This window comes from Branchiostoma lanceolatum, chromosome 17 (genome assembly GCF_035083965.1).
Source record: "Branchiostoma lanceolatum isolate klBraLanc5 chromosome 17, klBraLanc5.hap2, whole genome shotgun sequence".
Classification (NCBI taxonomy): Eukaryota; Metazoa; Chordata; class Leptocardii; order Amphioxiformes; family Branchiostomatidae; genus Branchiostoma; species Branchiostoma lanceolatum.
In genome coordinates, this window is record NC_089738.1 from 14,803,709 (window position 1) to 14,825,781 (window position 22,073).

The 22,073-nt window shown below is 47.8% G+C and overlaps 2 protein-coding genes across 2 annotated transcripts in view; both read left to right on the forward strand.

The window, feature by feature from the left end:
• LOC136422462 (collagen alpha-3(VI) chain-like) lies at positions 1 to 19,445 on the forward strand. The gene is made up of 58 exons (XM_066410235.1): positions 1 to 153; positions 335 to 402; positions 542 to 684; positions 804 to 916; positions 1,109 to 1,176; positions 1,371 to 1,519; positions 1,637 to 2,194; positions 2,618 to 2,685; positions 3,392 to 3,459; positions 3,654 to 3,802; positions 3,920 to 4,477; positions 4,604 to 4,719; positions 4,901 to 4,968; positions 5,108 to 5,250; positions 5,370 to 5,482; positions 5,675 to 5,742; positions 5,937 to 6,085; positions 6,203 to 6,760; positions 6,887 to 7,002; positions 7,184 to 7,251; positions 7,391 to 7,533; positions 7,653 to 7,765; positions 7,958 to 8,025; positions 8,222 to 8,370; positions 8,488 to 9,045; positions 9,172 to 9,287; positions 9,469 to 9,536; positions 9,676 to 9,818; positions 9,938 to 10,050; positions 10,243 to 10,310; positions 10,507 to 10,655; positions 10,773 to 11,330; positions 11,457 to 11,572; positions 11,754 to 11,821; positions 11,961 to 12,103; positions 12,223 to 12,335; positions 12,528 to 12,595; positions 12,791 to 12,939; positions 13,057 to 13,614; positions 13,741 to 13,856; positions 14,038 to 14,105; positions 14,245 to 14,387; positions 14,507 to 14,619; positions 14,802 to 14,869; positions 15,071 to 15,219; positions 15,337 to 15,894; positions 16,021 to 16,136; positions 16,318 to 16,385; positions 16,525 to 16,667; positions 16,787 to 16,899; positions 17,092 to 17,159; positions 17,355 to 17,503; positions 17,621 to 18,178; positions 18,305 to 18,420; positions 18,602 to 18,669; positions 18,807 to 18,949; positions 19,069 to 19,181; positions 19,374 to 19,445. Exons 1-58 carry the CDS (start codon positions 1 to 3, stop codon positions 19,443 to 19,445), a joined length of 9,897 nt encoding a protein of 3,298 aa, XP_066266332.1.
• Positions 18,802 to 22,073, forward strand: part of LOC136422931 (matrilin-4-like) — a 13,792-nt gene continuing 10,520 nt past the window's right edge. The window contains exons 1-7 of the mRNA XM_066410858.1: positions 18,802 to 18,949; positions 19,069 to 19,181; positions 19,374 to 19,441; positions 19,629 to 19,777; positions 19,921 to 20,158; positions 20,395 to 20,714; positions 20,964 to 21,082. Of these exons, the coding sequence (XP_066266955.1) occupies positions 20,001 to 20,158; positions 20,395 to 20,714; positions 20,964 to 21,082 (597 nt within the window). The 5' untranslated portion in view covers positions 18,802 to 18,949; positions 19,069 to 19,181; positions 19,374 to 19,441; positions 19,629 to 19,777; positions 19,921 to 20,000. The remainder of the gene's footprint in view (positions 18,950 to 19,068; positions 19,182 to 19,373; positions 19,442 to 19,628; positions 19,778 to 19,920; positions 20,159 to 20,394; positions 20,715 to 20,963; positions 21,083 to 22,073) is intronic.

A 22,073-nucleotide genomic window follows, 5' to 3' on the forward strand; every position in this document is an offset into this window, starting at 1 on the left:
ATGTTTGAAACCGTCCCGATTTTTTCCTTTGATATAGTTGGTACCAGCCAGCAAATTGTCGTCTCCATCTGCATCACAACTTCGTACGATGTCGCCCTTCTGAACGCCAATTCCAGCGCTTCCACGGCACTTTTCCAGCAAGTTGTTCAAGCGGTAAGAACCCAGCATTTCTCCATTGAACATTGAGTTTGTATACCAGAGCGGTATACTTTAGATTGCTGTGTCGTTACATCTTTGCTGTAAGCCAAGCGAAGAATTGCTGAGGCTGAGCACGATTTCAGTTCGATTTCTGCTTCTTACCCTGTTTAAGACCATCTTCTCCATGGATTAACAGGTCACGACTACCTTTACGAGCAGTGCTGCTGGGGTAGCAGCCATTCAACCCATTGGCTTCGCACCTGGGTAAGTAACTCCTTCTCTTGGAATGGCGCAAGGTCCAAAACAACCATGCCACTACACAAACGTCCGTGAAAACGCTCGGCATATGGTAGTTTAGAGCCTGACAGGTCTTCTTTTGAACGTGTGTCCGTTTCTCTTCTAGCTGCGGAGGAGGCGTAGTTTCGACCGTACAATGTGCCGTTGCTCCCTTCGCCCTGGACACTGTTTCCGACACCTTCCAGAATCTACAGGTCAACTTTGGAGACTTGACTATTGATCCTGCACAAACTACCGTTGTATCTGCTGGTAAGTCTACATGGCATGGCCAATCTTCTTTTCTCTATCTTTCAACTCTTAGATGAGAAGTTTACATGCTGCCATTTTGCTAACTTGTTGGTCTTCCCTTTCATATCCACTTGCTACAGCCACAAGAACGACCATCATTGTCACAGTGGAGCTGACTCTCACCTACACCGAGGACTTGCAAGATACCTCGTCACAGACCTATGTCGACTTGAGTGTGACCATCGAAAATGCGGTAGGTTCATCTGTCTTTAGCCGATGTTGAGCAATGTTTCCCACGGACATCCCTTCTTGCATAGTTCAAGCTCCTTCACTGAAAGCTTTGCACGGTCCGAAGTGGTCGACAGTCAGCCCAAAGATAAGGAGATGGAGTGTGCTTGATAGCCATTGTGCTAGTAAAGAGCATCCGTCTTGACATCTTTTTCAGATACTGCAAGTATTTTCGGCCAACCCAGCAGACATCCAGTCGGTGTCCATCACGTCAGTGGCCCCCGGGTAAGATTAAAAGTCTTGATGTAATTCAGCTTTGTTCTCATCAACTAATTCGCCTATCTATATATATCTACGCCAAGCCAAGTCGCTCAGCGCACTGCTTTTTGATGTCGACTTTACTTGCAATGCTTTTAGACCTTGGACACAAGAAAAAAAGGTTCCGTGCATCATACTCTCCTTTCCTTTCCTCTTTGCAGAGCGTCCGCAACAAGCACGTCAGTGACCGTGAGTGTGGTGACGCTAGGAGCAAATGTCGACGCCACCACCCGAGTCATCATCAATACCACAGCGGCGGGAGTGCAGCTTGGAAACTTGCCTGTAGTGTCATCTACCGTTGGCGATACTAGTATGTTGACACTACTATTGCCGCTGGGCTGACGTCGTTTTTCTCCATCATTCTTTTCTTGCTGTCATGTTCTTGCAGATATGGCTGCCTTGTAACTTCTTTCTTTTCAATCTCTAGTTCCTCCATGTTCGGCAGTAGCAGACATTGTCTTTGTTGTGGATGGCACTGGTAGCGTCGGCTTGGAGAACTTCGAGCGAATGAAGACCTTCATCGGGCAGATGCTTGCCTTCTTGGATATCGGAGAAAACGCCGTTCGCGTCTCTATCGTTCAGTATGCAGCCCAAGCGCGCACAGAATTCTTCCTTGACCAGTTCTACGACCTCCAGGATGCGCAAGATGCAGTGGCTGCTATTGAGTATATGGGCGGCTACACGCTGACGGGTAAGGCCATCGACTTCGCCACTCGTCTGCACTTCGACGTGAGGAAGGGCGCGCGAGCCGACGTGACCAAGATAGCCGTCGTCATCACCGACGGCATATCCCAGGACGACGTCAAGCGTCCTGCTCGGAGAATGCGCCAGGCCGGAATCGTCACCATTGCTATTGGTGTGGGAACCAACCTGGATAGCGACCAGCTGCTAGCTATCGCAGGAGATGAGAAGACTCTCCTGTCTCTGGATGATTTCGACAGACTTCAGGACTTGACTACTAAGCTGCCCACCATGCTTTGCGACGGTAAGATGCTGACTCTTGTACTTTGATGCATGGGATTCTACATGTCTCAAAGAATCTTACCTTCTGCTGATTCTTGCTGGATTGGTGTCATGTTTGAAACCGTCCCGATTTTTTCCTTTGATATAGTTGGTACCAGCCAGCAAATTGTCGTCTCCATCTGCATCACAACTTCGTACGATGTCGCCCTTCTGAACGCCAATTCCAGCGCTTCCACGGCACTTTTCCAGCAAGTTGTTCAAGCGGTAAGAACCCAGCATTTCTTCATTGAACATTGAGTTTGTATACCAGAGCGGTATACTTTAGATTGCTGTGTCGTTACATCTTTGCTGTAAGCCAAGCGAAGAATTGCTGAGGCTGAGCACGATTTCAGTTCGATTTCTGCTTCTTACCCTGTTTAAGACCATCTTCTCCATGGATTAACAGGTCACGACTACCTTTACGAGCAGTGCTGCTGGGGTAGCAGCCATTCAACCCATTGGCTTCGCACCTGGGTAAGTAACTCCTTCTCTTGGAATGGCGCAAGGTCCAAAACAACCATGCCACTACACAAACGTCCGTGAAAACGCTCGGCATATGGTAGTTTAGAGCCTGACAGGTCTTCTTTTGAATGTATATCCGTTTCTCTTCTAGCTGCGGAGAAGGCGTAGTTTCGACCGTACAATGTGCCGTTGCTCCCTTCGCCCTGGACACTGTTTCCGACACCTTCCAGAATCTACAGGTCAACTTTGGAGACTTGACTATTGATCCTGCACAAACTACCGTTGTATCTGCTGGTAAGTCTACATGGCATGGCCAATCTTCTTTTCTCTATCTTTCAACTCTTAGATGAGAAGTTTACATGCTTCCATTTTGCTAACTTGTTGGTCTTCCCTTTCATATCCACTTGCTACAGCCACAAGAACGACCATCATTATCACAGTGGAGCTGACTCTCACCTACACCGAGGACTTGCAAGATACCTCGTCACAGACCTATGTCGACTTGAGTGTGACCATCGAAAACGCGGTAGGTTCATCTGTCTTTAGCCGATGTTGAGCAATGTTTCCCACGGACATCCCTTCTTGCATAGTTCAAGCTCCTTCACTGAAAGCTTTGCACGGTCCGAAGTGGTCGACAGTCAGCCCAAAGATAAGGAGCTTGAGTGTGCTTGATAGCCATTGTGCTAGTAAAGAGCATCCGTCTTGACATCTTTTTCAGATACTGCAAGTATTTTCGGCCAACCCAGCAAACATCCAGTCGGTGTCCATCACGTCAGTGGCCCCCGGGTAAGATTAAAAGTCTTGATGTAATTCAGCTTTGTTTTCATCAACTAGTTCGCCTATCTATATATATCTACGCCAAGCCAAGTCGCTCAGCGCACTGCTTTTTGATGTCGACTTTACTTGCAATGCTTTTAGACCTTGGACACAAGAAAAAAAGGTTCCGTGCATCATACTCTCCTTTCCTTTCCTCTTTGCAGAGCGTCCGCAACAAGCACGTCAGTGACCGTGAGTGTGGTGACGCTAGGAGCAAATGTCGACGCCACCACCCGAGTCATCATCAATACCACAGCGGCGGGAGTGCAGCTTGGAAACTTGCCTGTAGTGTCATCTACCGTTGGCGATACTAGTATGTTGACACTACTATTGCCGCTGGGCTGACGTCGTTTTTCTCCATCATTCTTTTCTTGCTGTCATGTTCTTGCAGATATGGCTGCCTTGTAACTTCTTTCTTTTCAATCTCTAGTTCCTCCATGTTCGGCAGTAGCAGACATTGTCTTCGTTGTGGATGGCACTGGTAGCGTCGGCTTGGAGAACTTCGAGCGAATGAAGACCTTCATCGGGCAGATGCTTGCCTTCTTGGATATCGGAGAAAACGCCGTTCGCGTCTCTATCGTTCAGTATGCAGCCCAAGCGCGCACAGAATTCTTCCTTGACCAGTTCTACGACCTCCAGGATGCGCAAGATGCAGTGGCTGCTATTGAGTATATGGGCGGCTACACGCTGACGGGTAAGGCCATCGACTTCGCCACTCGTCTGCACTTCGACGTGAGGAAGGGCGCGCGAGCCGACGTGACCAAGATAGCCGTCGTCATCACCGACGGCATATCCCAGGACGACGTCAAGCGTCCTGCTCGGAGAATGCGCCAGGCCGGAATCGTCACCATTGCTATTGGTGTGGGCACCAACCTGGACAGCGACCAGCTGCTAGCTATCGCAGGAGATGAGAAGACTCTCCTATCTCTGGATGATTTCGACAGACTTCAGGACTTGACTACTAAGCTGCCCACCATGCTTTGCGACGGTAAGATGCTGACTCTTGTACTGTGATGCATGGGATTGTACATATCTCAAAGAACCTTACCTTCTGCTGATTCTTGCTGGATTGGTGTCATGTTTGAAACCGTCCCGATTTTTTCCTTTGATATAGTTGGTACCAGCCAGCAAATTGTCGTCTCCATCTGCATCACAACTTCGTACGATGTCGCCCTTCTGAACGCCAATTCCAGCGCTTCCACGGCACTTTTCCAGCAAGTTGTTCAAGCGGTAAGAACCCAGCATTTCTCCATTGAACATTGAGTTTGTATACCAGAGCGGTATACTTTAGATTGCTGTGTCGTTACATCTTTGCTGTAAGCCAAGCGAAGAATTGCTGAGGCTGAGCACGATTTCAGTTCGATTTCTGCTTCTTACCCTGTTTAAGACCATCTTCTCCATGGATTAACAGGTCACGACTACCTTTACGAGCAGTGCTGCTGGGGTAGCAGCCATTCAACCCATTGGCTTCGCACCTGGGTAAGTAACTCCTTCTCTTGGAATGGCGCAAGGTCCAAAACAACCATGCCACTACACAAACGTCCGTGAAAACGCTCGGCATATGGTAGTTTAGAGCCTGGCAGGTCTTCTTTTGAATGTATGTCTGTTTCTCTTCTAGCTGCGGAGAAGGCGTAGTTTGGACCGTACAATGTGCCGTTGCTCCCTTCGCCCTGGACACTGTTTCCGACACCTTCCAGAATCTACAGGTCAACTTTGGAGACTTGACTATTGATCCTGCACAAACTACCGTTGTATCTGCTGGTAAGTCTACATGGCATGGCCAATCTTCTTTTCTCTATCTTTCAACTCTTAGATGAGAAGTTTACATGCTGCCATTTTGCTAACTTGTTGGTCTTCCCTTTCATATCCACTTGCTACAGCCACAAGAACGACCATCATTGTCACAGTGGAGCTGACTCTCACCTACACCGAGGACTTGCAAGATACCTCGTCACAGACCTATGTCGACTTGAGTGTGACCATCGAAAATGCGGTAGGTTCATCTGTCTTTAGCCGATGTTGAGCAATGTTTCCCACGGACATCCCTTCTTGCATAGTTCAAGCTCCTTCACTGAAAGCTTTGCACGGTCCTAAGTGGTCGACAGTCAGCCCAAAGATAAGGAGATGGAGTGTGCTTGATAGCCATTGTGCTAGTAAAGAGCATCCGTCTTGACATCTTTTTCAGATACTGCAAGTATTTTCGGCCAACCCAGCAGACATCCAGTCGGTGTCCATCACGTCAGTGGCCCCCGGGTAAGATTAAAAGTCTTGATGTAATTCAGCTTTGTTTTCATCAACTAATTCGCCTATCTATATATATCTACGCCAAGCCAAGTCGCTCAGCGCACTGCTTTTTGATGTCGACTTTACTTGCAATGCTTTTAGACCTTGGACACAAGAAAAAAAGGTTCCGTGCATCATACTCTCCTTTCCTTTCCTCTTTGCAGAGCGTCCGCAACAAGCACGTCAGTGACCGTGAGTGTGGTGACGCTAGGAGCAAATGTCGACGCCACCACCCGAGTCATCATCAATACCACAGCGGCGGGAGTGCAGCTTGGAAACTTGCCTGTAGTGTCATCTACCGTTGGCGATACTAGTATGTTGACACTACTATTGCCGCTGGGCTGACGTCGTTTTTCTCCATCATTCTTTTCTTGCTGTCATGTTCTTGCAGATATGGCTGCCTTGTAACTTCTTTCTTTTCAATCTCTAGTTCCTCCATGTTCGGCAGTAGCAGACATTGTCTTCGTTGTGGATGGCACTGGTAGCGTCGGCTTGGAGAACTTCGAGCGAATGAAGACCTTCATCGGGCAGATGCTTGCCTTCTTGGATATCGGAGAAAACGCCGTTCGCGTCTCTATCGTTCAGTATGCAGCCCAAGCGCGCACAGAATTCTTCCTTGACCAGTTCTACGACCTCCAGGATGCGCAAGATGCAGTGGCTGCTATTGAGTATATGGGCGGCTACACGCTGACGGGTAAGGCCATCGACTTCGCCACTCGTCTGCACTTCGACGTGAGGAAGGGCGCGCGAGCCGACGTGACCAAGATAGCCGTCGTCATCACCGACGGCATATCCCAGGACGACGTCAAGCGTCCTGCTCGGAGAATGCGCCAGGCCGGAATCGTCACCATTGCTATTGGTGTGGGCACCAACCTGGACAGCGACCAGCTGCTAGCTATCGCAGGAGATGAGAAGACTCTTCTATCTCTGGATGATTTCGACAGACTTCAGGACTTGACTACTAAGCTGCCCACCATGCTTTGCGACGGTAAGATGCTGACTCTTGTACTGTGATGCATGGGATTCTACATATCTTAAAGAACCTTACCTTCTGCTGATTCTTGCTGGATTGGTGTCATGTTTGAAACCGTCCCGATTTTTTCCTTTGATATAGTTGGTACCAGCCAGCAAATTGTCGTCTCCATCTGCATCACAACTTCGTACGATGTCGCCCTTCTGAACGCCAATTCCAGCGCTTCCACGGCACTTTTCCAGCAAGTTGTTCAAGCGGTAAGAACCCAGCATTTCTCCATTGAACATTGAGTTTGTATACCAGAGCGGTATACTTTAGATTGCTGTGTCGTTACATCTTTGCTGTAAGCCAAGCGAAGAATTGCTGAGGCTGAGCACGATTTCAGTTCGATTTCTGCTTCTTACCCTGTTTAAGACCATCTTCTCCATGGATTAACAGGTCACGACTACCTTTACGAGCAGTGCTGCTGGGGTAGCAGCCATTCAACCCATTGGCTTCGCACCTGGGTAAGTAACTCCTTCTCTTGGAATGGCGCAAGGTCCAAAACAACCATGCCACTACACAAACGTCCGTGAAAACGCTCGGCATATGGTAGTTTAGAGCCTGACAGGTCTTCTTTTGAACGTGTGTCCGTTTCTCTTCTAGCTGCGGAGGAGGCGTAGTTTCGACCGTACAATGTGCCGTTGCTCCCTTCGCCCTGGACACTGTTTCCGACACCTTCCAGAATCTACAGGTCAACTTTGGAGACTTGACTATTGATCCTGCACAAACTACCGTTGTATCTGCTGGTAAGTCTACATGGCATGGCCAATCTTCTTTTCTCTATCTTTCAACTCTTAGATGAGAAGTTTACATGCTGCCATTTTGCTAACTTGTTGGTCTTCCCTTTCATATCCACTTGCTACAGCCACAAGAACGACCATCATTGTCACAGTGGAGCTGACTCTCACCTACACCGAGGACTTGCAAGATACCTCGTCACAGACCTATGTCGACTTGAGTGTGACCATCGAAAATGCGGTAGGTTCATCTGTCTTTAGCCGATGTTGAGCAATGTTTCCCACGGACATCCCTTCTTGCATAGTTCAAGCTCCTTCACTGAAAGCTTTGCACGGTCCTAAGTGGTCGACAGTCAGCCCAAAGATAAGGAGCTTGAGTGTGCTTGATAGCCATTGTGCTAGTAAAGAGCATCCGTCTTGACATCTTTTTCAGATACTGCAAGTATTTTCGGCCAACCCAGCAGACATCCAGTCGGTGTCCATCACGTCAGTGGCCCCCGGGTAAGATTAAAAGTCTTGATGTAATTCAGCTTTGTTTTCATCAACTAATTCGCCTATCTATATATATCTACGCCAAGCCAAGTCGCTCAGCGCACTGCTTTTTGATGTCGACTTTACTTGCAATGCTTTTAGACCTTGGACACAAGAAAAAAAGGTTCCGTGCATCATACTCTCCTTTCCTTTTTCCTCTTTGCAGAGCGTCCGCAACAAGCACGTCAGTGACCGTGAGTGTGGTGACGCTAGGAGCAAATGTCGACGCCACCACCCGAGTCATCATCAATACCACAGCGGCGGGAGTGCAGCTTGGAAACTTGCCTGTAGTGTCATCTACCGTTGGCGATACTAGTATGTTGACACTACTATTGCCGCTGGGCTGACGTCGTTTTTCTCCATCATTCTTTTCTTGCTGTCATGTTCTTGCAGATATGGCTGCCTTGTAACTTCTTTCTTTTCAATCTCTAGTTCCTCCATGTTCGGCAGTAGCAGACATTGTCTTCGTTGTGGATGGCACTGGTAGCGTCGGCTTGGAGAACTTCGAGCGAATGAAGACCTTCATCGGGCAGATGCTTGCCTTCTTGGATATCGGAGAAAACGCCGTTCGCGTCTCTATCGTTCAGTATGCAGCCCAAGCGCGCACAGAATTCTTCCTTGACCAGTTCTACGACCTCCAGGATGCGCAAGATGCAGTGGCTGCTATTGAGTATATGGGCGGCTACACGCTGACGGGTAAGGCCATCGACTTCGCCACTCGTCTGCACTTCGACGTGAGGAAGGGCGCGCGAGCCGACGTGACCAAGATAGCCGTCGTCATCACCGACGGCATATCCCAGGACGACGTCAAGCGTCCTGCTCGGAGAATGCGCCAGGCCGGAATCGTCACCATTGCTATTGGTGTGGGCACCAACCTGGACAGTGACCAGCTGCTAGCTATCGCAGGAGATGAGAAGACTCTCCTATCTCTGGATGATTTCGACAGACTTCAGGACTTGACTACTAAGCTGCCCACCATGCTTTGCGACGGTAAGATGCTGACTCTTGTACTGTGATGCATGGGATTCTACATATCTTAAAGAACCTTACCTTCTGCTGATTCTTGCTGGATTGGTGTCATGTTTGAAACCGTCCCGATTTTTTCCTTTGATATAGTTGGTACCAGCCAGCAAATTGTCGTCTCCATCTGCATCACAACTTCGTACGATGTCGCCCTTCTGAACGCCAATTCCAGCGCTTCCACGGCACTTTTCCAGCAAGTTGTTCAAGCGGTAAGAACCCAGCATTTCTCCATTGAACATTGAGTTTGTATACCAGAGCGGTATACTTTAGATTGCTGTGTCGTTACATCTTTGCTGTAAGCCAAGCGAAGAATTGCTGAGGCTGAGCACGATTTCAGTTCGATTTCTGCTTCTTACCCTGTTTAAGACCATCTTCTCCATGGATTAACAGGTCACGACTACCTTTACGAGCAGTGCTGCTGGGGTAGCAGCCATTCAACCCATTGGCTTCGCACCTGGGTAAGTAACTCCTTCTCTTGGAATGGCGCAAGGTCCAAAACAACCATGCCACTACACAAACGTCCGTGAAAACGCTCGGCATATGGTAGTTTAGAGCCTGACAGGTCTTCTTTTGAACGTGTGTCCGTTTCTCTTCTAGCTGCGGAGGAGGCGTAGTTTCGACCGTACAATGTGCCGTTGCTCCCTTCGCCCTGGACACTGTTTCCGACACCTTCCAGAATCTACAGGTCAACTTTGGAGACTTGACTATTGATCCTGCACAAACTACCGTTGTATCTGCTGGTAAGTCTACATGGCATGGCCAATCTTCTTTTCTCTATCTTTCAACTCTTAGATGAGAAGTTTACATGCTGCCATTTTGCTAACTTGTTGGTCTTCCCTTTCATATCCACTTGCTACAGCCACAAGAACGACCATCATTGTCACAGTGGAGCTGACTCTCACCTACACCGAGGACTTGCAAGATACCTCGTCACAGACCTATGTCGACTTGAGTGTGACCATCGAAAATGCGGTAGGTTCATCTGTCTTTAGCCGATGTTGAGCAATGTTTCCCACGGACATCCCTTCTTGCATAGTTCAAGCTCCTTCACTGAAAGCTTTGCACGGTCCTAAGTGGTCGACAGTCAGCCCAAAGATAAGGAGCTTGAGTGTGCTTGATAGCCATTGTGCTAGTAAAGAGCATCCGTCTTGACATCTTTTTCAGATACTGCAAGTATTTTCGGCCAACCCAGCAGACATCCAGTCGGTGTCCATCACGTCAGTGGCCCCCGGGTAAGATTAAAAGTCTTGATGTAATTCAGCTTTGTTTTCATCAACTAATTCGCCTATCTATATATATCTACGCCAAGCCAAGTCGCTCAGCGCACTGCTTTTTGATGTCGACTTTACTTGCAATGCTTTTAGACCTTGGACACAAGAAAAAAAGGTTCCGTGCATCATACTCTCCTTTCCTTTTTCCTCTTTGCAGAGCGTCCGCAACAAGCACGTCAGTGACCGTGAGTGTGGTGACGCTAGGAGCAAATGTCGACGCCACCACCCGAGTCATCATCAATACCACAGCGGCGGGAGTGCAGCTTGGAAACTTGCCTGTAGTGTCATCTACCGTTGGCGATACTAGTATGTTGACACTACTATTGCCGCTGGGCTGACGTCGTTTTTCTCCATCATTCTTTTCTTGCTGTCATGTTCTTGCAGATATGGCTGCCTTGTAACTTCTTTCTTTTCAATCTCTAGTTCCTCCATGTTCGGCAGTAGCAGACATTGTCTTCGTTGTGGATGGCACTGGTAGCGTCGGCTTGGAGAACTTCGAGCGAATGAAGACCTTCATCGGGCAGATGCTTGCCTTCTTGGATATCGGAGAAAACGCCGTTCGCGTCTCTATCGTTCAGTATGCAGCCCAAGCGCGCACAGAATTCTTCCTTGACCAGTTCTACGACCTCCAGGATGCGCAAGATGCAGTGGCTGCTATTGAGTATATGGGCGGCTACACGCTGACGGGTAAGGCCATCGACTTCGCCACTCGTCTGCACTTCGACGTGAGGAAGGGCGCGCGAGCCGACGTGACCAAGATAGCCGTCGTCATCACCGACGGCATATCCCAGGACGACGTCAAGCGTCCTGCTCGGAGAATGCGCCAGGCCGGAATCGTCACCATTGCTATTGGTGTGGGCACCAACCTGGACAGTGACCAGCTGCTAGCTATCGCAGGAGATGAGAAGACTCTCCTATCTCTGGATGATTTCGACAGACTTCAGGACTTGACTACTAAGCTGCCCACCATGCTTTGCGACGGTAAGATGCTGACTCTTGTACTGTGATGCATGGGATTCTACATATCTTAAAGAACCTTACCTTCTGCTGATTCTTGCTGGATTGGTGTCATGTTTGAAACCGTCCCGATTTTTTCCTTTGATATAGTTGGTACCAGCCAGCAAATTGTCGTCTCCATCTGCATCACAACTTCGTACGATGTCGCCCTTCTGAACGCCAATTCCAGCGCTTCCACGGCACTTTTCCAGCAAGTTGTTCAAGCGGTAAGAACCCAGCATTTCTCCATTGAACATTGAGTTTGTATACCAGAGCGGTATACTTTAGATTGCTGTGTCGTTACATCTTTGCTGTAAGCCAAGCGAAGAATTGCTGAGGCTGAGCACGATTTCAGTTCGATTTCTGCTTCTTACCCTGTTTAAGACCATCTTCTCCATGGATTAACAGGTCACGACTACCTTTACGAGCAGTGCTGCTGGGGTAGCAGCCATTCAACCCATTGGCTTCGCACCTGGGTAAGTAACTCCTTCTCTTGGAATGGCGCAAGGTCCAAAACAACCATGCCACTACACAAACGTCCGTAAAAACGCTCGGCATATGGTAGTTTAGAGCCTGGCAGGTCTTCTTTTGAACGTATATCCGTTTCTCTTCTAGCTGCGGAGAAGGCGTAGTTTCGACCGTACAATGTGCCGTTGCTCCCTTCGCCCTGGACACTGTTTCCGACACCTTCCAGAATCTACAGGTCAACTTTGGAGACTTGACTATTGATCCTGCACAAACTACCGTTGTATCTGCTGGTAAGTCTACATGGCATGGCCAATCTTCTTTTCTCTATCTTTCAACTCTTAGATGAGAAGTTTACATGCTGCCATTTTGCTAACTTGTTGGTCTTCCCTTTCATATCCACTTGCTACAGCCACAAGAACGACCATCATTGTCACAGTGGAGCTGACTCTCACCTACACCGAGGACTTGCAAGATACCTCGTCACAGACCTATGTCGACTTGAGTGTGACCATCGAAAATGCGGTAGGTTCATCTGTCTTTAGCCGATGTTGAGCAATGTTTCCCACGGACATCCCTTCTTGCATAGTTCAAGCTCCTTCACTGAAAGCTTTGCACGGTCCTAAGTGGTCGACAGTCAGCCCAAAGATAAGGAGCTTGAGTGTGCTTGATAGCCATTGTGCTAGTAAAGAGCATCCGTCTTGACATCTTTTTCAGATACTGCAAGTATTTTCGGCCAACCCAGCAGACATCCAGTCGGTGTCCATCACGTCAGTGGCCCCCGGGTAAGATTAAAAGTCTTGATGTAATTCAGCTTTGTTTTCATCAACTAATTCGCCTATCTATATATATCTACGCCAAGCCAAGTCGCTCAGCGCACTGCTTTTTGATGTCGACTTTACTTGCAATGCTTTTAGACCTTGGACACAAGAAAAAAAAGGTTCCGTGCATCATACTCTCCTTTCCTTTCCTCTTTGCAGAGCGTCCGCAACAAGCACGTCAGTGACCGTGAGTGTGGCGACGCTAGGAGCAAATGTCGACGCCACCACCCGAGTCATCATCAATACCACAGCGGCGGGAGTGCAGCTTGGAAACTTGCCTGTAGTGTCATCTACCGTTGGCGATACTAGTATGTTGACACTACTATTGCCGCTGGGCTGACGTCGTTTTTCTCCATCATTCTTTTCTTGCTGTCATGTTCTTGCAGATATGGCTGCCTTGTAACTTCTTTCTTTTCAATCTCTAGGTCCTCCATGTTCGGCAGTAGCAGACATTGTCTTCGTTGTGGATGGCACTGGTAGCGTCGGCTTGGAGAACTTCGAGCGAATGAAGACCTTCATCGGGCAGATGCTTGCCTTCTTGGATATCGGAGAAAACGCCGTTCGCGTCTCTATCGTTCAGTATGCAGCCCAAGCGCGCACAGAATTCTTCCTTGACCAGTTCTACGACCTCCAGGATGCGCAAGATGCAGTGGCTGCTATTGAGTATATGGGCGGCTACACGCTGACGGGTAAGGCCATCGACTTCGCCACTCGTCTGCACTTCGACGTGAGGAAGGGCGCGCGAGCCGACGTGACCAAGATAGCCGTCGTCATCACCGACGGCATATCCCAGGACGACGTCAAGCGTCCTGCTCGGAGAATGCGCCAGGCCGGAATCGTCACCATTGCTATTGGTGTGGGCACCAACCTGGACAGCGACCAGCTGCTAGCTATCGCAGGAGATGAGAAGACTCTCCTATCTCTGGATGATTTCGACAGACTTCAGGACTTGACTACTAAGCTGCCCACCATGCTTTGCGACGGTAAGATGCTGACTCTTGTACTTTGATGCATGGGATTCTACATATCCCAAAGAATCTTACCTTCTGCTGATTCTTGCTGGATTGGTGTCATGTTTGAAACCGTCCCGATTTTTTCCTTTGATATAGTTGGTACCAGCCAGCAAATTGTCGTCTCCATCTGCATCACAACTTCGTACGATGTCGCCCTTCTGAACGCCAATTCCAGCGCTTCCACGGCACTTTTCCAGCAAGTTGTTCAAGCGGTAAGAATCCAGCATTTCTCCATTGAACATTGAGTTTGTATACCAGAGCGGTATACTTTAGATTGCTGTGTCGTTACATCTTTGCTGTAAGCCAAGCGAAGAATTGCTGAGGCTGAGCACGATTTCAGTTCGATTTCTGCTTCTTACCCTGTTTAAGACCATCTTCTCCATGGATTAACAGGTCACGACTACCTTTACGAGCAGTGCTGCTGGGGTAGCAGCCATTCAACCCATTGGCTTCGCACCTGGGTAAGTAACTCCTTCTCTTGGAATGGCGCAAGGTCCAAAACAACCATGCCACTACACAAACGTCCGTGAAAATGGTCGGCATATGGTAGTTTAGAGCCTGACAGGTCTTCTTTTGAACGTATATCCGTTTCTCTTCTAGCTGCGGAGGAGGCGTAGTTTCGACCGTACAATGTGCCGTTGCTCCCTTCGCCCTGGACACTGTTTCCGACACCTTCCAGAATCTACAGGTCAACTTTGGAGACTTGACTATTGATCCTGCACAAACTACCGTTGTATCTGCTGGTAAGTCTACATGGCATGGCCAATCTTCTTTTCTCTATCTTTCAACTCTTAGATGAGAAGTTTACATGCTTCCATTTTGCTAACTTGTTGGTCTTCCCTTTCATATCCACTTGCTACAGCCACAAGAACGACCATCATTGTCACAGTGGAGCTGACTCTCACCTACACCGAGGACTTGCAAGATACCTCGTCACAGACCTATGTCGACTTGAGTGTGACCATCGAAAATGCGGTAGGTTCATCTGTCTTTAGCCGATGTTGAGCAATGTTTCCCACGGACATCCCTTCTTGCATAGTTCAAGCTCCTTCACTGAAAGCTTTGCACGGTCCTAAGTGGTCGACAGTCAGCCCAAAGATAAGGAGCTTGATAGCCATTGTGCTAGTAAAGAGCATCCGTCTTGACATCTTTTTCAGATACTGCAAGTATTTTCGGCCAACCCAGCAGACATCCAGTCGGTGTCCATCACGTCAGTGGCCCCCGGGTAAGATTAAAAGTCTTGATGTAATTCAGCTTTGTTTTCATCAACTAATTCGCCTATCTATATATATATATATATCTACGCCAAGCCAAGTCGCTCAGCGCACTGCTTTTTGATGTCGACTTTACTTGCAATGCTTTTAGACCTTGGACACAAGAAAAAAGGTTCCGTGCATCATACTCTCCTTTCCTTTCCTCTTTGCAGAGCGTCCGCAACAAGCACGTCAGTGACCGTGAGTGTGGTGACGCTAGGAGCAAATGTCGACGCCACCACCCGAGTCATCATCAATACCACAGCGGCGGGAGTGCAGCTTGGAAACTTGCCTGTAGTGTCATCTACCGTTGGCGATACTAGTATGTTGACACTACTATTGCCGCTGGGCTGACGTCGTTTTTCTCCATCATTCTTTTCTTGCTGTCATGTTCTTGCAGATATGGCTGCCTTGTAACTTCTTTCTTTTCAATCTCTAGTTCCTCCATGTTCGGCAGTAGCAGACATTGTCTTCGTTGTGGATGGCACTGGTAGCGTCGGCTTGGAGAACTTCGAGCGAATGAAGACCTTCATCGGGCAGATGCTTGCCTTCTTGGATATCGGAGAAAACGCCGTTCGCGTCTCTATCGTTCAGTATGCAGCCCAAGCGCGCACAGAATTCTTCCTTGACCAGTTCTACGACCTCCAGGATGCGCAAGATGCAGTGGCTTCTATTGAGTATATGGGCGGCTACACGCTGACGGGTAAGGCCATCGACTTCGCCACTCGTCTGCACTTCGACGTGAGGAAGGGCGCGCGAGCCGACGTGACCAAGATAGCCGTCGTCATCACCGACGGCATATCCCAGGACGACGTCAAGCGTCCTGCTCGGAGAATGCGCCAGGCCGGAATCGTCACCATTGCTATTGGTGTGGGCACCAACCTGGACAGCGACCAGCTGCTAGCTATCGCAGGAGATGAGAAGACTCTCCTGTCTCTGGATGATTTCGACAGACTTCAGGACTTGACTACTAAGCTGCCCACCATGCTTTGCGACGGTAAGATGCTGACTCTTGTACTTTGATGCATGGGATTCTACATATCTCAAAGAATCTTACCTTCTGCTGATTCTTGCTGGATTGGTGTCATGTTTGAAACCGTCCCGATTTTTTCCTTTGATATAGTTGGTACCAGCCAGCAAATTGTCGTCTCCATCTGCATCACAACTTCGTACGATGTCGCCCTTCTGAACGCCAATTCCAGCGCTTCCACGGCACTTTTCCAGCAAGTTGTTCAAGCGGTAAGAACCCAGCATTTCTCCATTGAACATTGAGTTTGTATACCAGAGCGGTATACTTTAGATTGCTGTGTCGTTACATCTTTGCTGTAAGCCAAGCGAAGAATCGCTGAGGCTGAGCACGATTTCAGTTCGATTTCTGCTTCTTACCCTGTTTAAGACCATCTTCTCCATGGATTAACAGGTCACGACTACCTTTACGAGCAGTGCTGCTGGGGTAGCAGCCATTCAACCCATTGGCTTCGCACCTGGGTAAGTAACTCCTTCTCTTGGAATGGCGCAAGGTCCAAAACAACCATGCCACTACACAAACGTCCGTGAAAACGCTCGGCATATGGTAGTTTAGAGCCTGACAGGTCTTCTTTTGAACGTATATCCGTTTCTCTTCTAGCTGCGGAGGAGGCGTAGTTTCGACCGTACAATGTGCCGTTGCTCCCTTCGCCCTGGACACTGTTTCCGACACCTTCCAGAATCTACAGGTCAACTTTGGAGACTTGACTATTGATCCTGCACAAACTACCGTTGTATCTGCTGGTAAGTCTACATGGCATGGCCAATCTTCTTTTCTCTATCTTTCAACTCTTAGATGAGAAGTTTACATGCTTCCATTTTGCTAACTTGTTGGTCTTCCCTTTCATATCCACTTGCTGCAGCCACAAGAACGACCATCATTGTCACAGTGGAGCTGACTCTCACCTACACCGAGGACTTGCAAGATACCTCGTCACAGACCTATGTCGACTTGAGTGTGACCATCAAAAATGCGGTAGGTTCATTTGTCTTTAGCCGATGTTGAGCAATGTTTCCCACGGACATCCCTTGTTGCATAGTTCAAGCTCCTTCACTGAAAGCTTTGCACGGTCCTAAGTGGTCGACAGTCAGCCCAAAGATAAGGAGCTTGAGTGTGCTTGATAGCCATTGTGCTAGTAAAGAGCATCCGTCTTGACATCTTTTTCAGATACTGCAAGTATTTTCGGCCAACCCAGCAGACATCCAGTCGGTGTCCATCACGTCAGTGGCCCCCGGGTAAGATTAAAAGTCTTGATGTAATTCAGCTTTGTTTTCATCAACTAATTCGCCTATCTATATATATATCTACGCCAAGCCAAGTCGCTCAGCGCACTGCTTTTTGATGTCGACTTTACTTGCAATGCTTTTAGACCTTGGACACAAGAAAAAAGGTTCCGTGCATCATACTCTCCTTTCCTTTCCTCTTTGCAGAGCGTCCGCAACAAGCACGTCAGTGACCGTGAGTGTGGTGACGCTAGGAGCAAATGTCGACGCCACCACCCGAGTCATCATCAATACCACAGCGGCGGGAGTGCAGCTTGGAAACTTGCCTGTAGTGTCATCTACCGTTGGCGATACTAGTATGTTGACACTACTATTGCCGCTGGGCTGACGTCGTTTTTCTCCATCATTCTTTTCTTGCTGTCATGTTCTTGCAGATATGGCTGCCTTGTAACTTCTTTCTTTTCAATCTCTAGTTCCTCCATGTTCGGCAGTAGCAGACATTGTCTTCGTTGTGGATGGCACTGGTAGCGTCGGCTTGGAGAACTTCGAGCGAATGAAGACCTTCATCGGGCAGATGCTTGCCTTCTTGGATATCGGAGAAAACGCCGTTCGCGTCTCTATCGTTCAGTATGCAGCCCAAGCGCGCACAGAATTCTTCCTTGACCAGTTCTACGACCTCCAGGATGCGCAAGATGCAGTGGCTTCTATTGAGTATATGGGCGGCTACACGCTGACGGGTAAGGCCATCGACTTCGCCACTCGTCTGCACTTCGACGTGAGGAAGGGCGCGCGAGCCGACGTGACCAAGATAGCCGTCGTCATCACCGACGGCATATCCCAGGACGACGTCAAGCGTCCTGCTCGGAGAATGCGCCAGGCCGGAATCGTCACCATTGCTATTGGTGTGGGCACCAACCTGGACAGCGACCAGCTGCTAGCTATCGCAGGAGATGAGAAGACTCTCCTGTATCTGGATGATTTCGACAGACTTCAGGACTTGACTACTAAGCTGCCCACCATGCTTTGCGACGGTAAGATGCTGACTCTTGTACTTTGATGCATGGGATTCTACATATCTCAAAGAATCTTACCTTCTGCTGATTCTTGCTGGATTGGTGTCATGTTTGAAACCGTCCCGATTTTTTCCTTTGATATAGTTGGTACCAGCCAGCAAATTGTCGTCTCCATCTGCATCACAACTTCGTACGATGTCGCCCTTCTGAACGCCAATTCCAGCGCTTCCACGGCACTTTTCCAGCAAGTTGTTCAAGCGGTAAGAACCCAGCATTTCTCCATTGAACATTGAGTTTGTATACCAGAGCGGTATACTTTAGATTGCTGTGTCGTTACATCTTTGCTGTAAGCCAAGCGAAGAATTGCTGAGGCTGAGCACGATTTCAGTTCGATTTCTGCTTCTTACCCTGTTTAAGACCATCTTCTCCATGGATTAACAGGTCACGACTACCTTTACGAGCAGTGCTGCTGGGGTAGCAGCCATTCAACCCATTGGCTTCGCACCTGGGTAAGTAACTCCTTCTCTTGGAATGGCGCAAGGTCCAAAACAACCATGCCACTACATAAACGTCCGTGAAAACTCGGCATATGGTAGTTTAGAGCCTGACAGGTCTTCTTTTGAACGTATATCCGTTTCTCTTCTAGCTGCGGAGGAGGCGTAGTTTCGACCGTACAATGTGCCGTTGCTCCCTTCGCCCTGGACACTGTTTCCGACACCTTCCAGAATCTACAGGTCAACTTTGGAGACTTGACTATTGATCCTGCACAAACTACCGTTGTATCTGCTGGTAAGTCTACATGGCATGGCCAATCTTCTTTTCTCTATCTTTCAACTCTTAGATGAGAAGTTTACATGCTTCCATTTTGCTAACTTGTTGGTCTTCCCTTTCATATCCACTTGCTGCAGCCACAAGAACGACCATCATTGTCACAGTGGAGCTGACTCTCACCTACACCGAGGACTTGCAAGATACCTCGTCACAGACCTATGTCGACTTGAGTGTGACCATCGAAAATGCGGTAGGTTATTTTGTCTTTAGCCGATGTTGACCAACGTTTCCCACGTACATCCCTTGTTGCATAGTTCAAGCTCCTTCACTGAAAGCTTTGCACGGTCCTTAGTGGTCGACAGTCAGCCCAAAGATAAGGAGATCGAGTGTGCTTTATAGCTAGTGTGCTAGTAAAGAGCATCCGTCTTGATATCTTTTTCAGATACTGCAAGTATTTTCGGCCAATCCAGCAGACATCCAGTCGGTGTCCATCACGTCAGTGGCCCCCGGGTAAGATTAAGAGTCTTGATGTCATTTTCATCCAATAATTCGCCTATCTATATAACGTTATATCTACGTCAAGCCAAGTCGCTACGGCGCGCTCCCCATTTTGATGTCGACTTTACTTGCAATGCTTTTAGGCCTTGAAGAAAAAAGGTTCCGTGCATCATGCTCTCCTGTCCTTTCCTTTTTGCAGAGCGTCCGCAACAAGCACGTCAGTGACCGTGAGTGTGGTGACGCTAGGAGCAAATGTCGACGCCACCACCCGAGTCATCATCAATACCACAGCGGCGGGAGTACAGCTTGGAAACTTGCCTGTAGTGTCATCTACCGTTGGAGATACTAGTATGTTGACATACTGGACATACTGGTTCAATCAATTTATATAGAAACAAAGATATGCAACCCTTAGATATTGCTTATAAGTAGATTTGCATTCAGCTAATTCTGTCATTTTCTTATTTCCAAATTCCTTATCTCCCTTCCAGGCCCACCATGTCCAGCTCTTTTGGACCTTGTCTTTGTACTCGATGGCACTGGTAGTGTGGGTGAAGAGAACTTCGAGAGGATGAAGACTATTGTTCAGAAGATAGTGGCAGATTTTGACATTAGTCCCAGCCAGACCCGCATCGGTATCATTCAGTATGCCCAAACCCAACGAATGGAAATTAGCCTTGATTCCTACAGCGATGTTGACAGCTTACAGGAAGCCATTGCTAACATCGTGTATGTTTGGAAAACTATTATTTCTAGTCGTAACGTCACATGCAATGGTGTTACACTTCATGATTTTGAAGGAACATGATAAACAACATGTTGACATTTCGATAACACGCTGAACAATTTTGATAGATTATGATACTTTTGAAATGGCACAATGAGACACTTTCATCTTTATTCTCATGCAACTGCTGTTGGTTGAAGATTCATTTTGATTATCCCTTAATTATCATCTTCTACAGATACATGGGAGGGAGCACCCTTACCGGACAAGCGCTTGATTACACAAGGAAGTTCGGGTTTTCTCCCAACAATGGGGCTCGCACTGGTGTTGTGCAAGTGGCCATAGTTATCACAGATGGGGTCTCTGGGGATGAAGTGTCAAACCCGGCACAAAGGATGCGCAAGGCACAGATCGTCACCTACGCGGTCGGGATTGGCAGCAACCTCAACAATGATCAACTCCTCTCTATTGCTGGGACTGCAGAAAATGTCATCATGATTTCAGGCTTTAACCGCCTGACAGACTTGGCAACCACTCTTCCTCAACAAGTTTGTGAGGGTGAGGTGTTTGGAAATATCTTTCATTATGACTATGTCAGCTGCTGACTGATCATGTGGGTTTACAATGCATAGAAGATCCACGACAAGTGTTTGAAGCTTTCTAACGACGCTCGCTTTGAATACTTCATATCCGTTAGTATAGACGTAACGTTTCTTTTCATTTGCCACATGCTTATGGAAGCTACACTCATACAAAGACCATACAGATGATAATCTGTATGTAATATCATTTGTTGTTTTACTTTAGTTGGCAAAGGGGCCCAGCTCTTCATCGGTCTTTCCATCACCTCTGTGACATTTACCAATGATCTCTTTAATGCCGGCTCTGCGGCATATGTGACACTTGTCCAGCAGGTCAATGAAGGGGTAAGTACGTGTATTTGCCTCGATATTCTGAGATATGGTTCTTCCCCTCACGCTCTCTATATACCCTGCCAGTGTTTACCTGGCCTGTGGTATTTTTCAGAAAACTTCAGGTCTGTTGTCTGTATACTGTTGGGTACAGGTTTTGATGCGTTGATGAAGGTTAGACATCCAGGTAATAAGATACGCCAAAAATAATTACTCAAGCAACTGTATAAGATTTTGAAACAGTCAGACGTTTCAGACAGTATCCACTGTCTTTCGTCAGTGACTAACGATAGGACTGAGAACACCAGGTTTTATACCAAAACTCTGAATATATATGTTAATGAGGTTAAGACAATTTAGGATGTCTTGAAGTAGTCTTCAAAAAGAAGATTAATTCAAGACAAAGTTTTATGCCAATAGTTCAACTAGCTACTGTTGATTTTAGTACAGTAAAACAGTAACTAAATGTTGCTTGTCCGGGGGTGGGGGTGGTGGGTGGTGGGCAGTGCATTACCCAGGTGCCTGAAAGTTGAACGCGTAGACCCCCTTTCTTATTACTTTGTTTGCGCGTTCGCAGCTATAACTCACGATCCCGTTGTCGCATTGGTGTGTAACTTGGCATATCGTTTGCCTGGTTCGGCGTGGTGATGCACAATAGCTTTGTTACACCATAACTACTTTAAACGTCAATCAAATATCGTAATTGCACCCCTATAATTAATGCTATATCCCACTGCCCTGCCATAGGGACCATGTTATCATCCGTTATGCATGACTGGAATACTTCAGGCAGATACGGGGTATAAATCTTCCTTACTTGCTGTGATCGTATAGTCACTGTTACATTGAAAAATAGACAACGTGCATCACCACACGCAACCTAGCAAACGATATACCAAGTAACATACCAATGCGGCAACGGGGATTGTGAGTTTTAGCTGCGAACATGTGCAGAGTGAGCTCCAGTCTGTGTATTAAGTATGCCGTGTCCACTCTCGCAACTCGC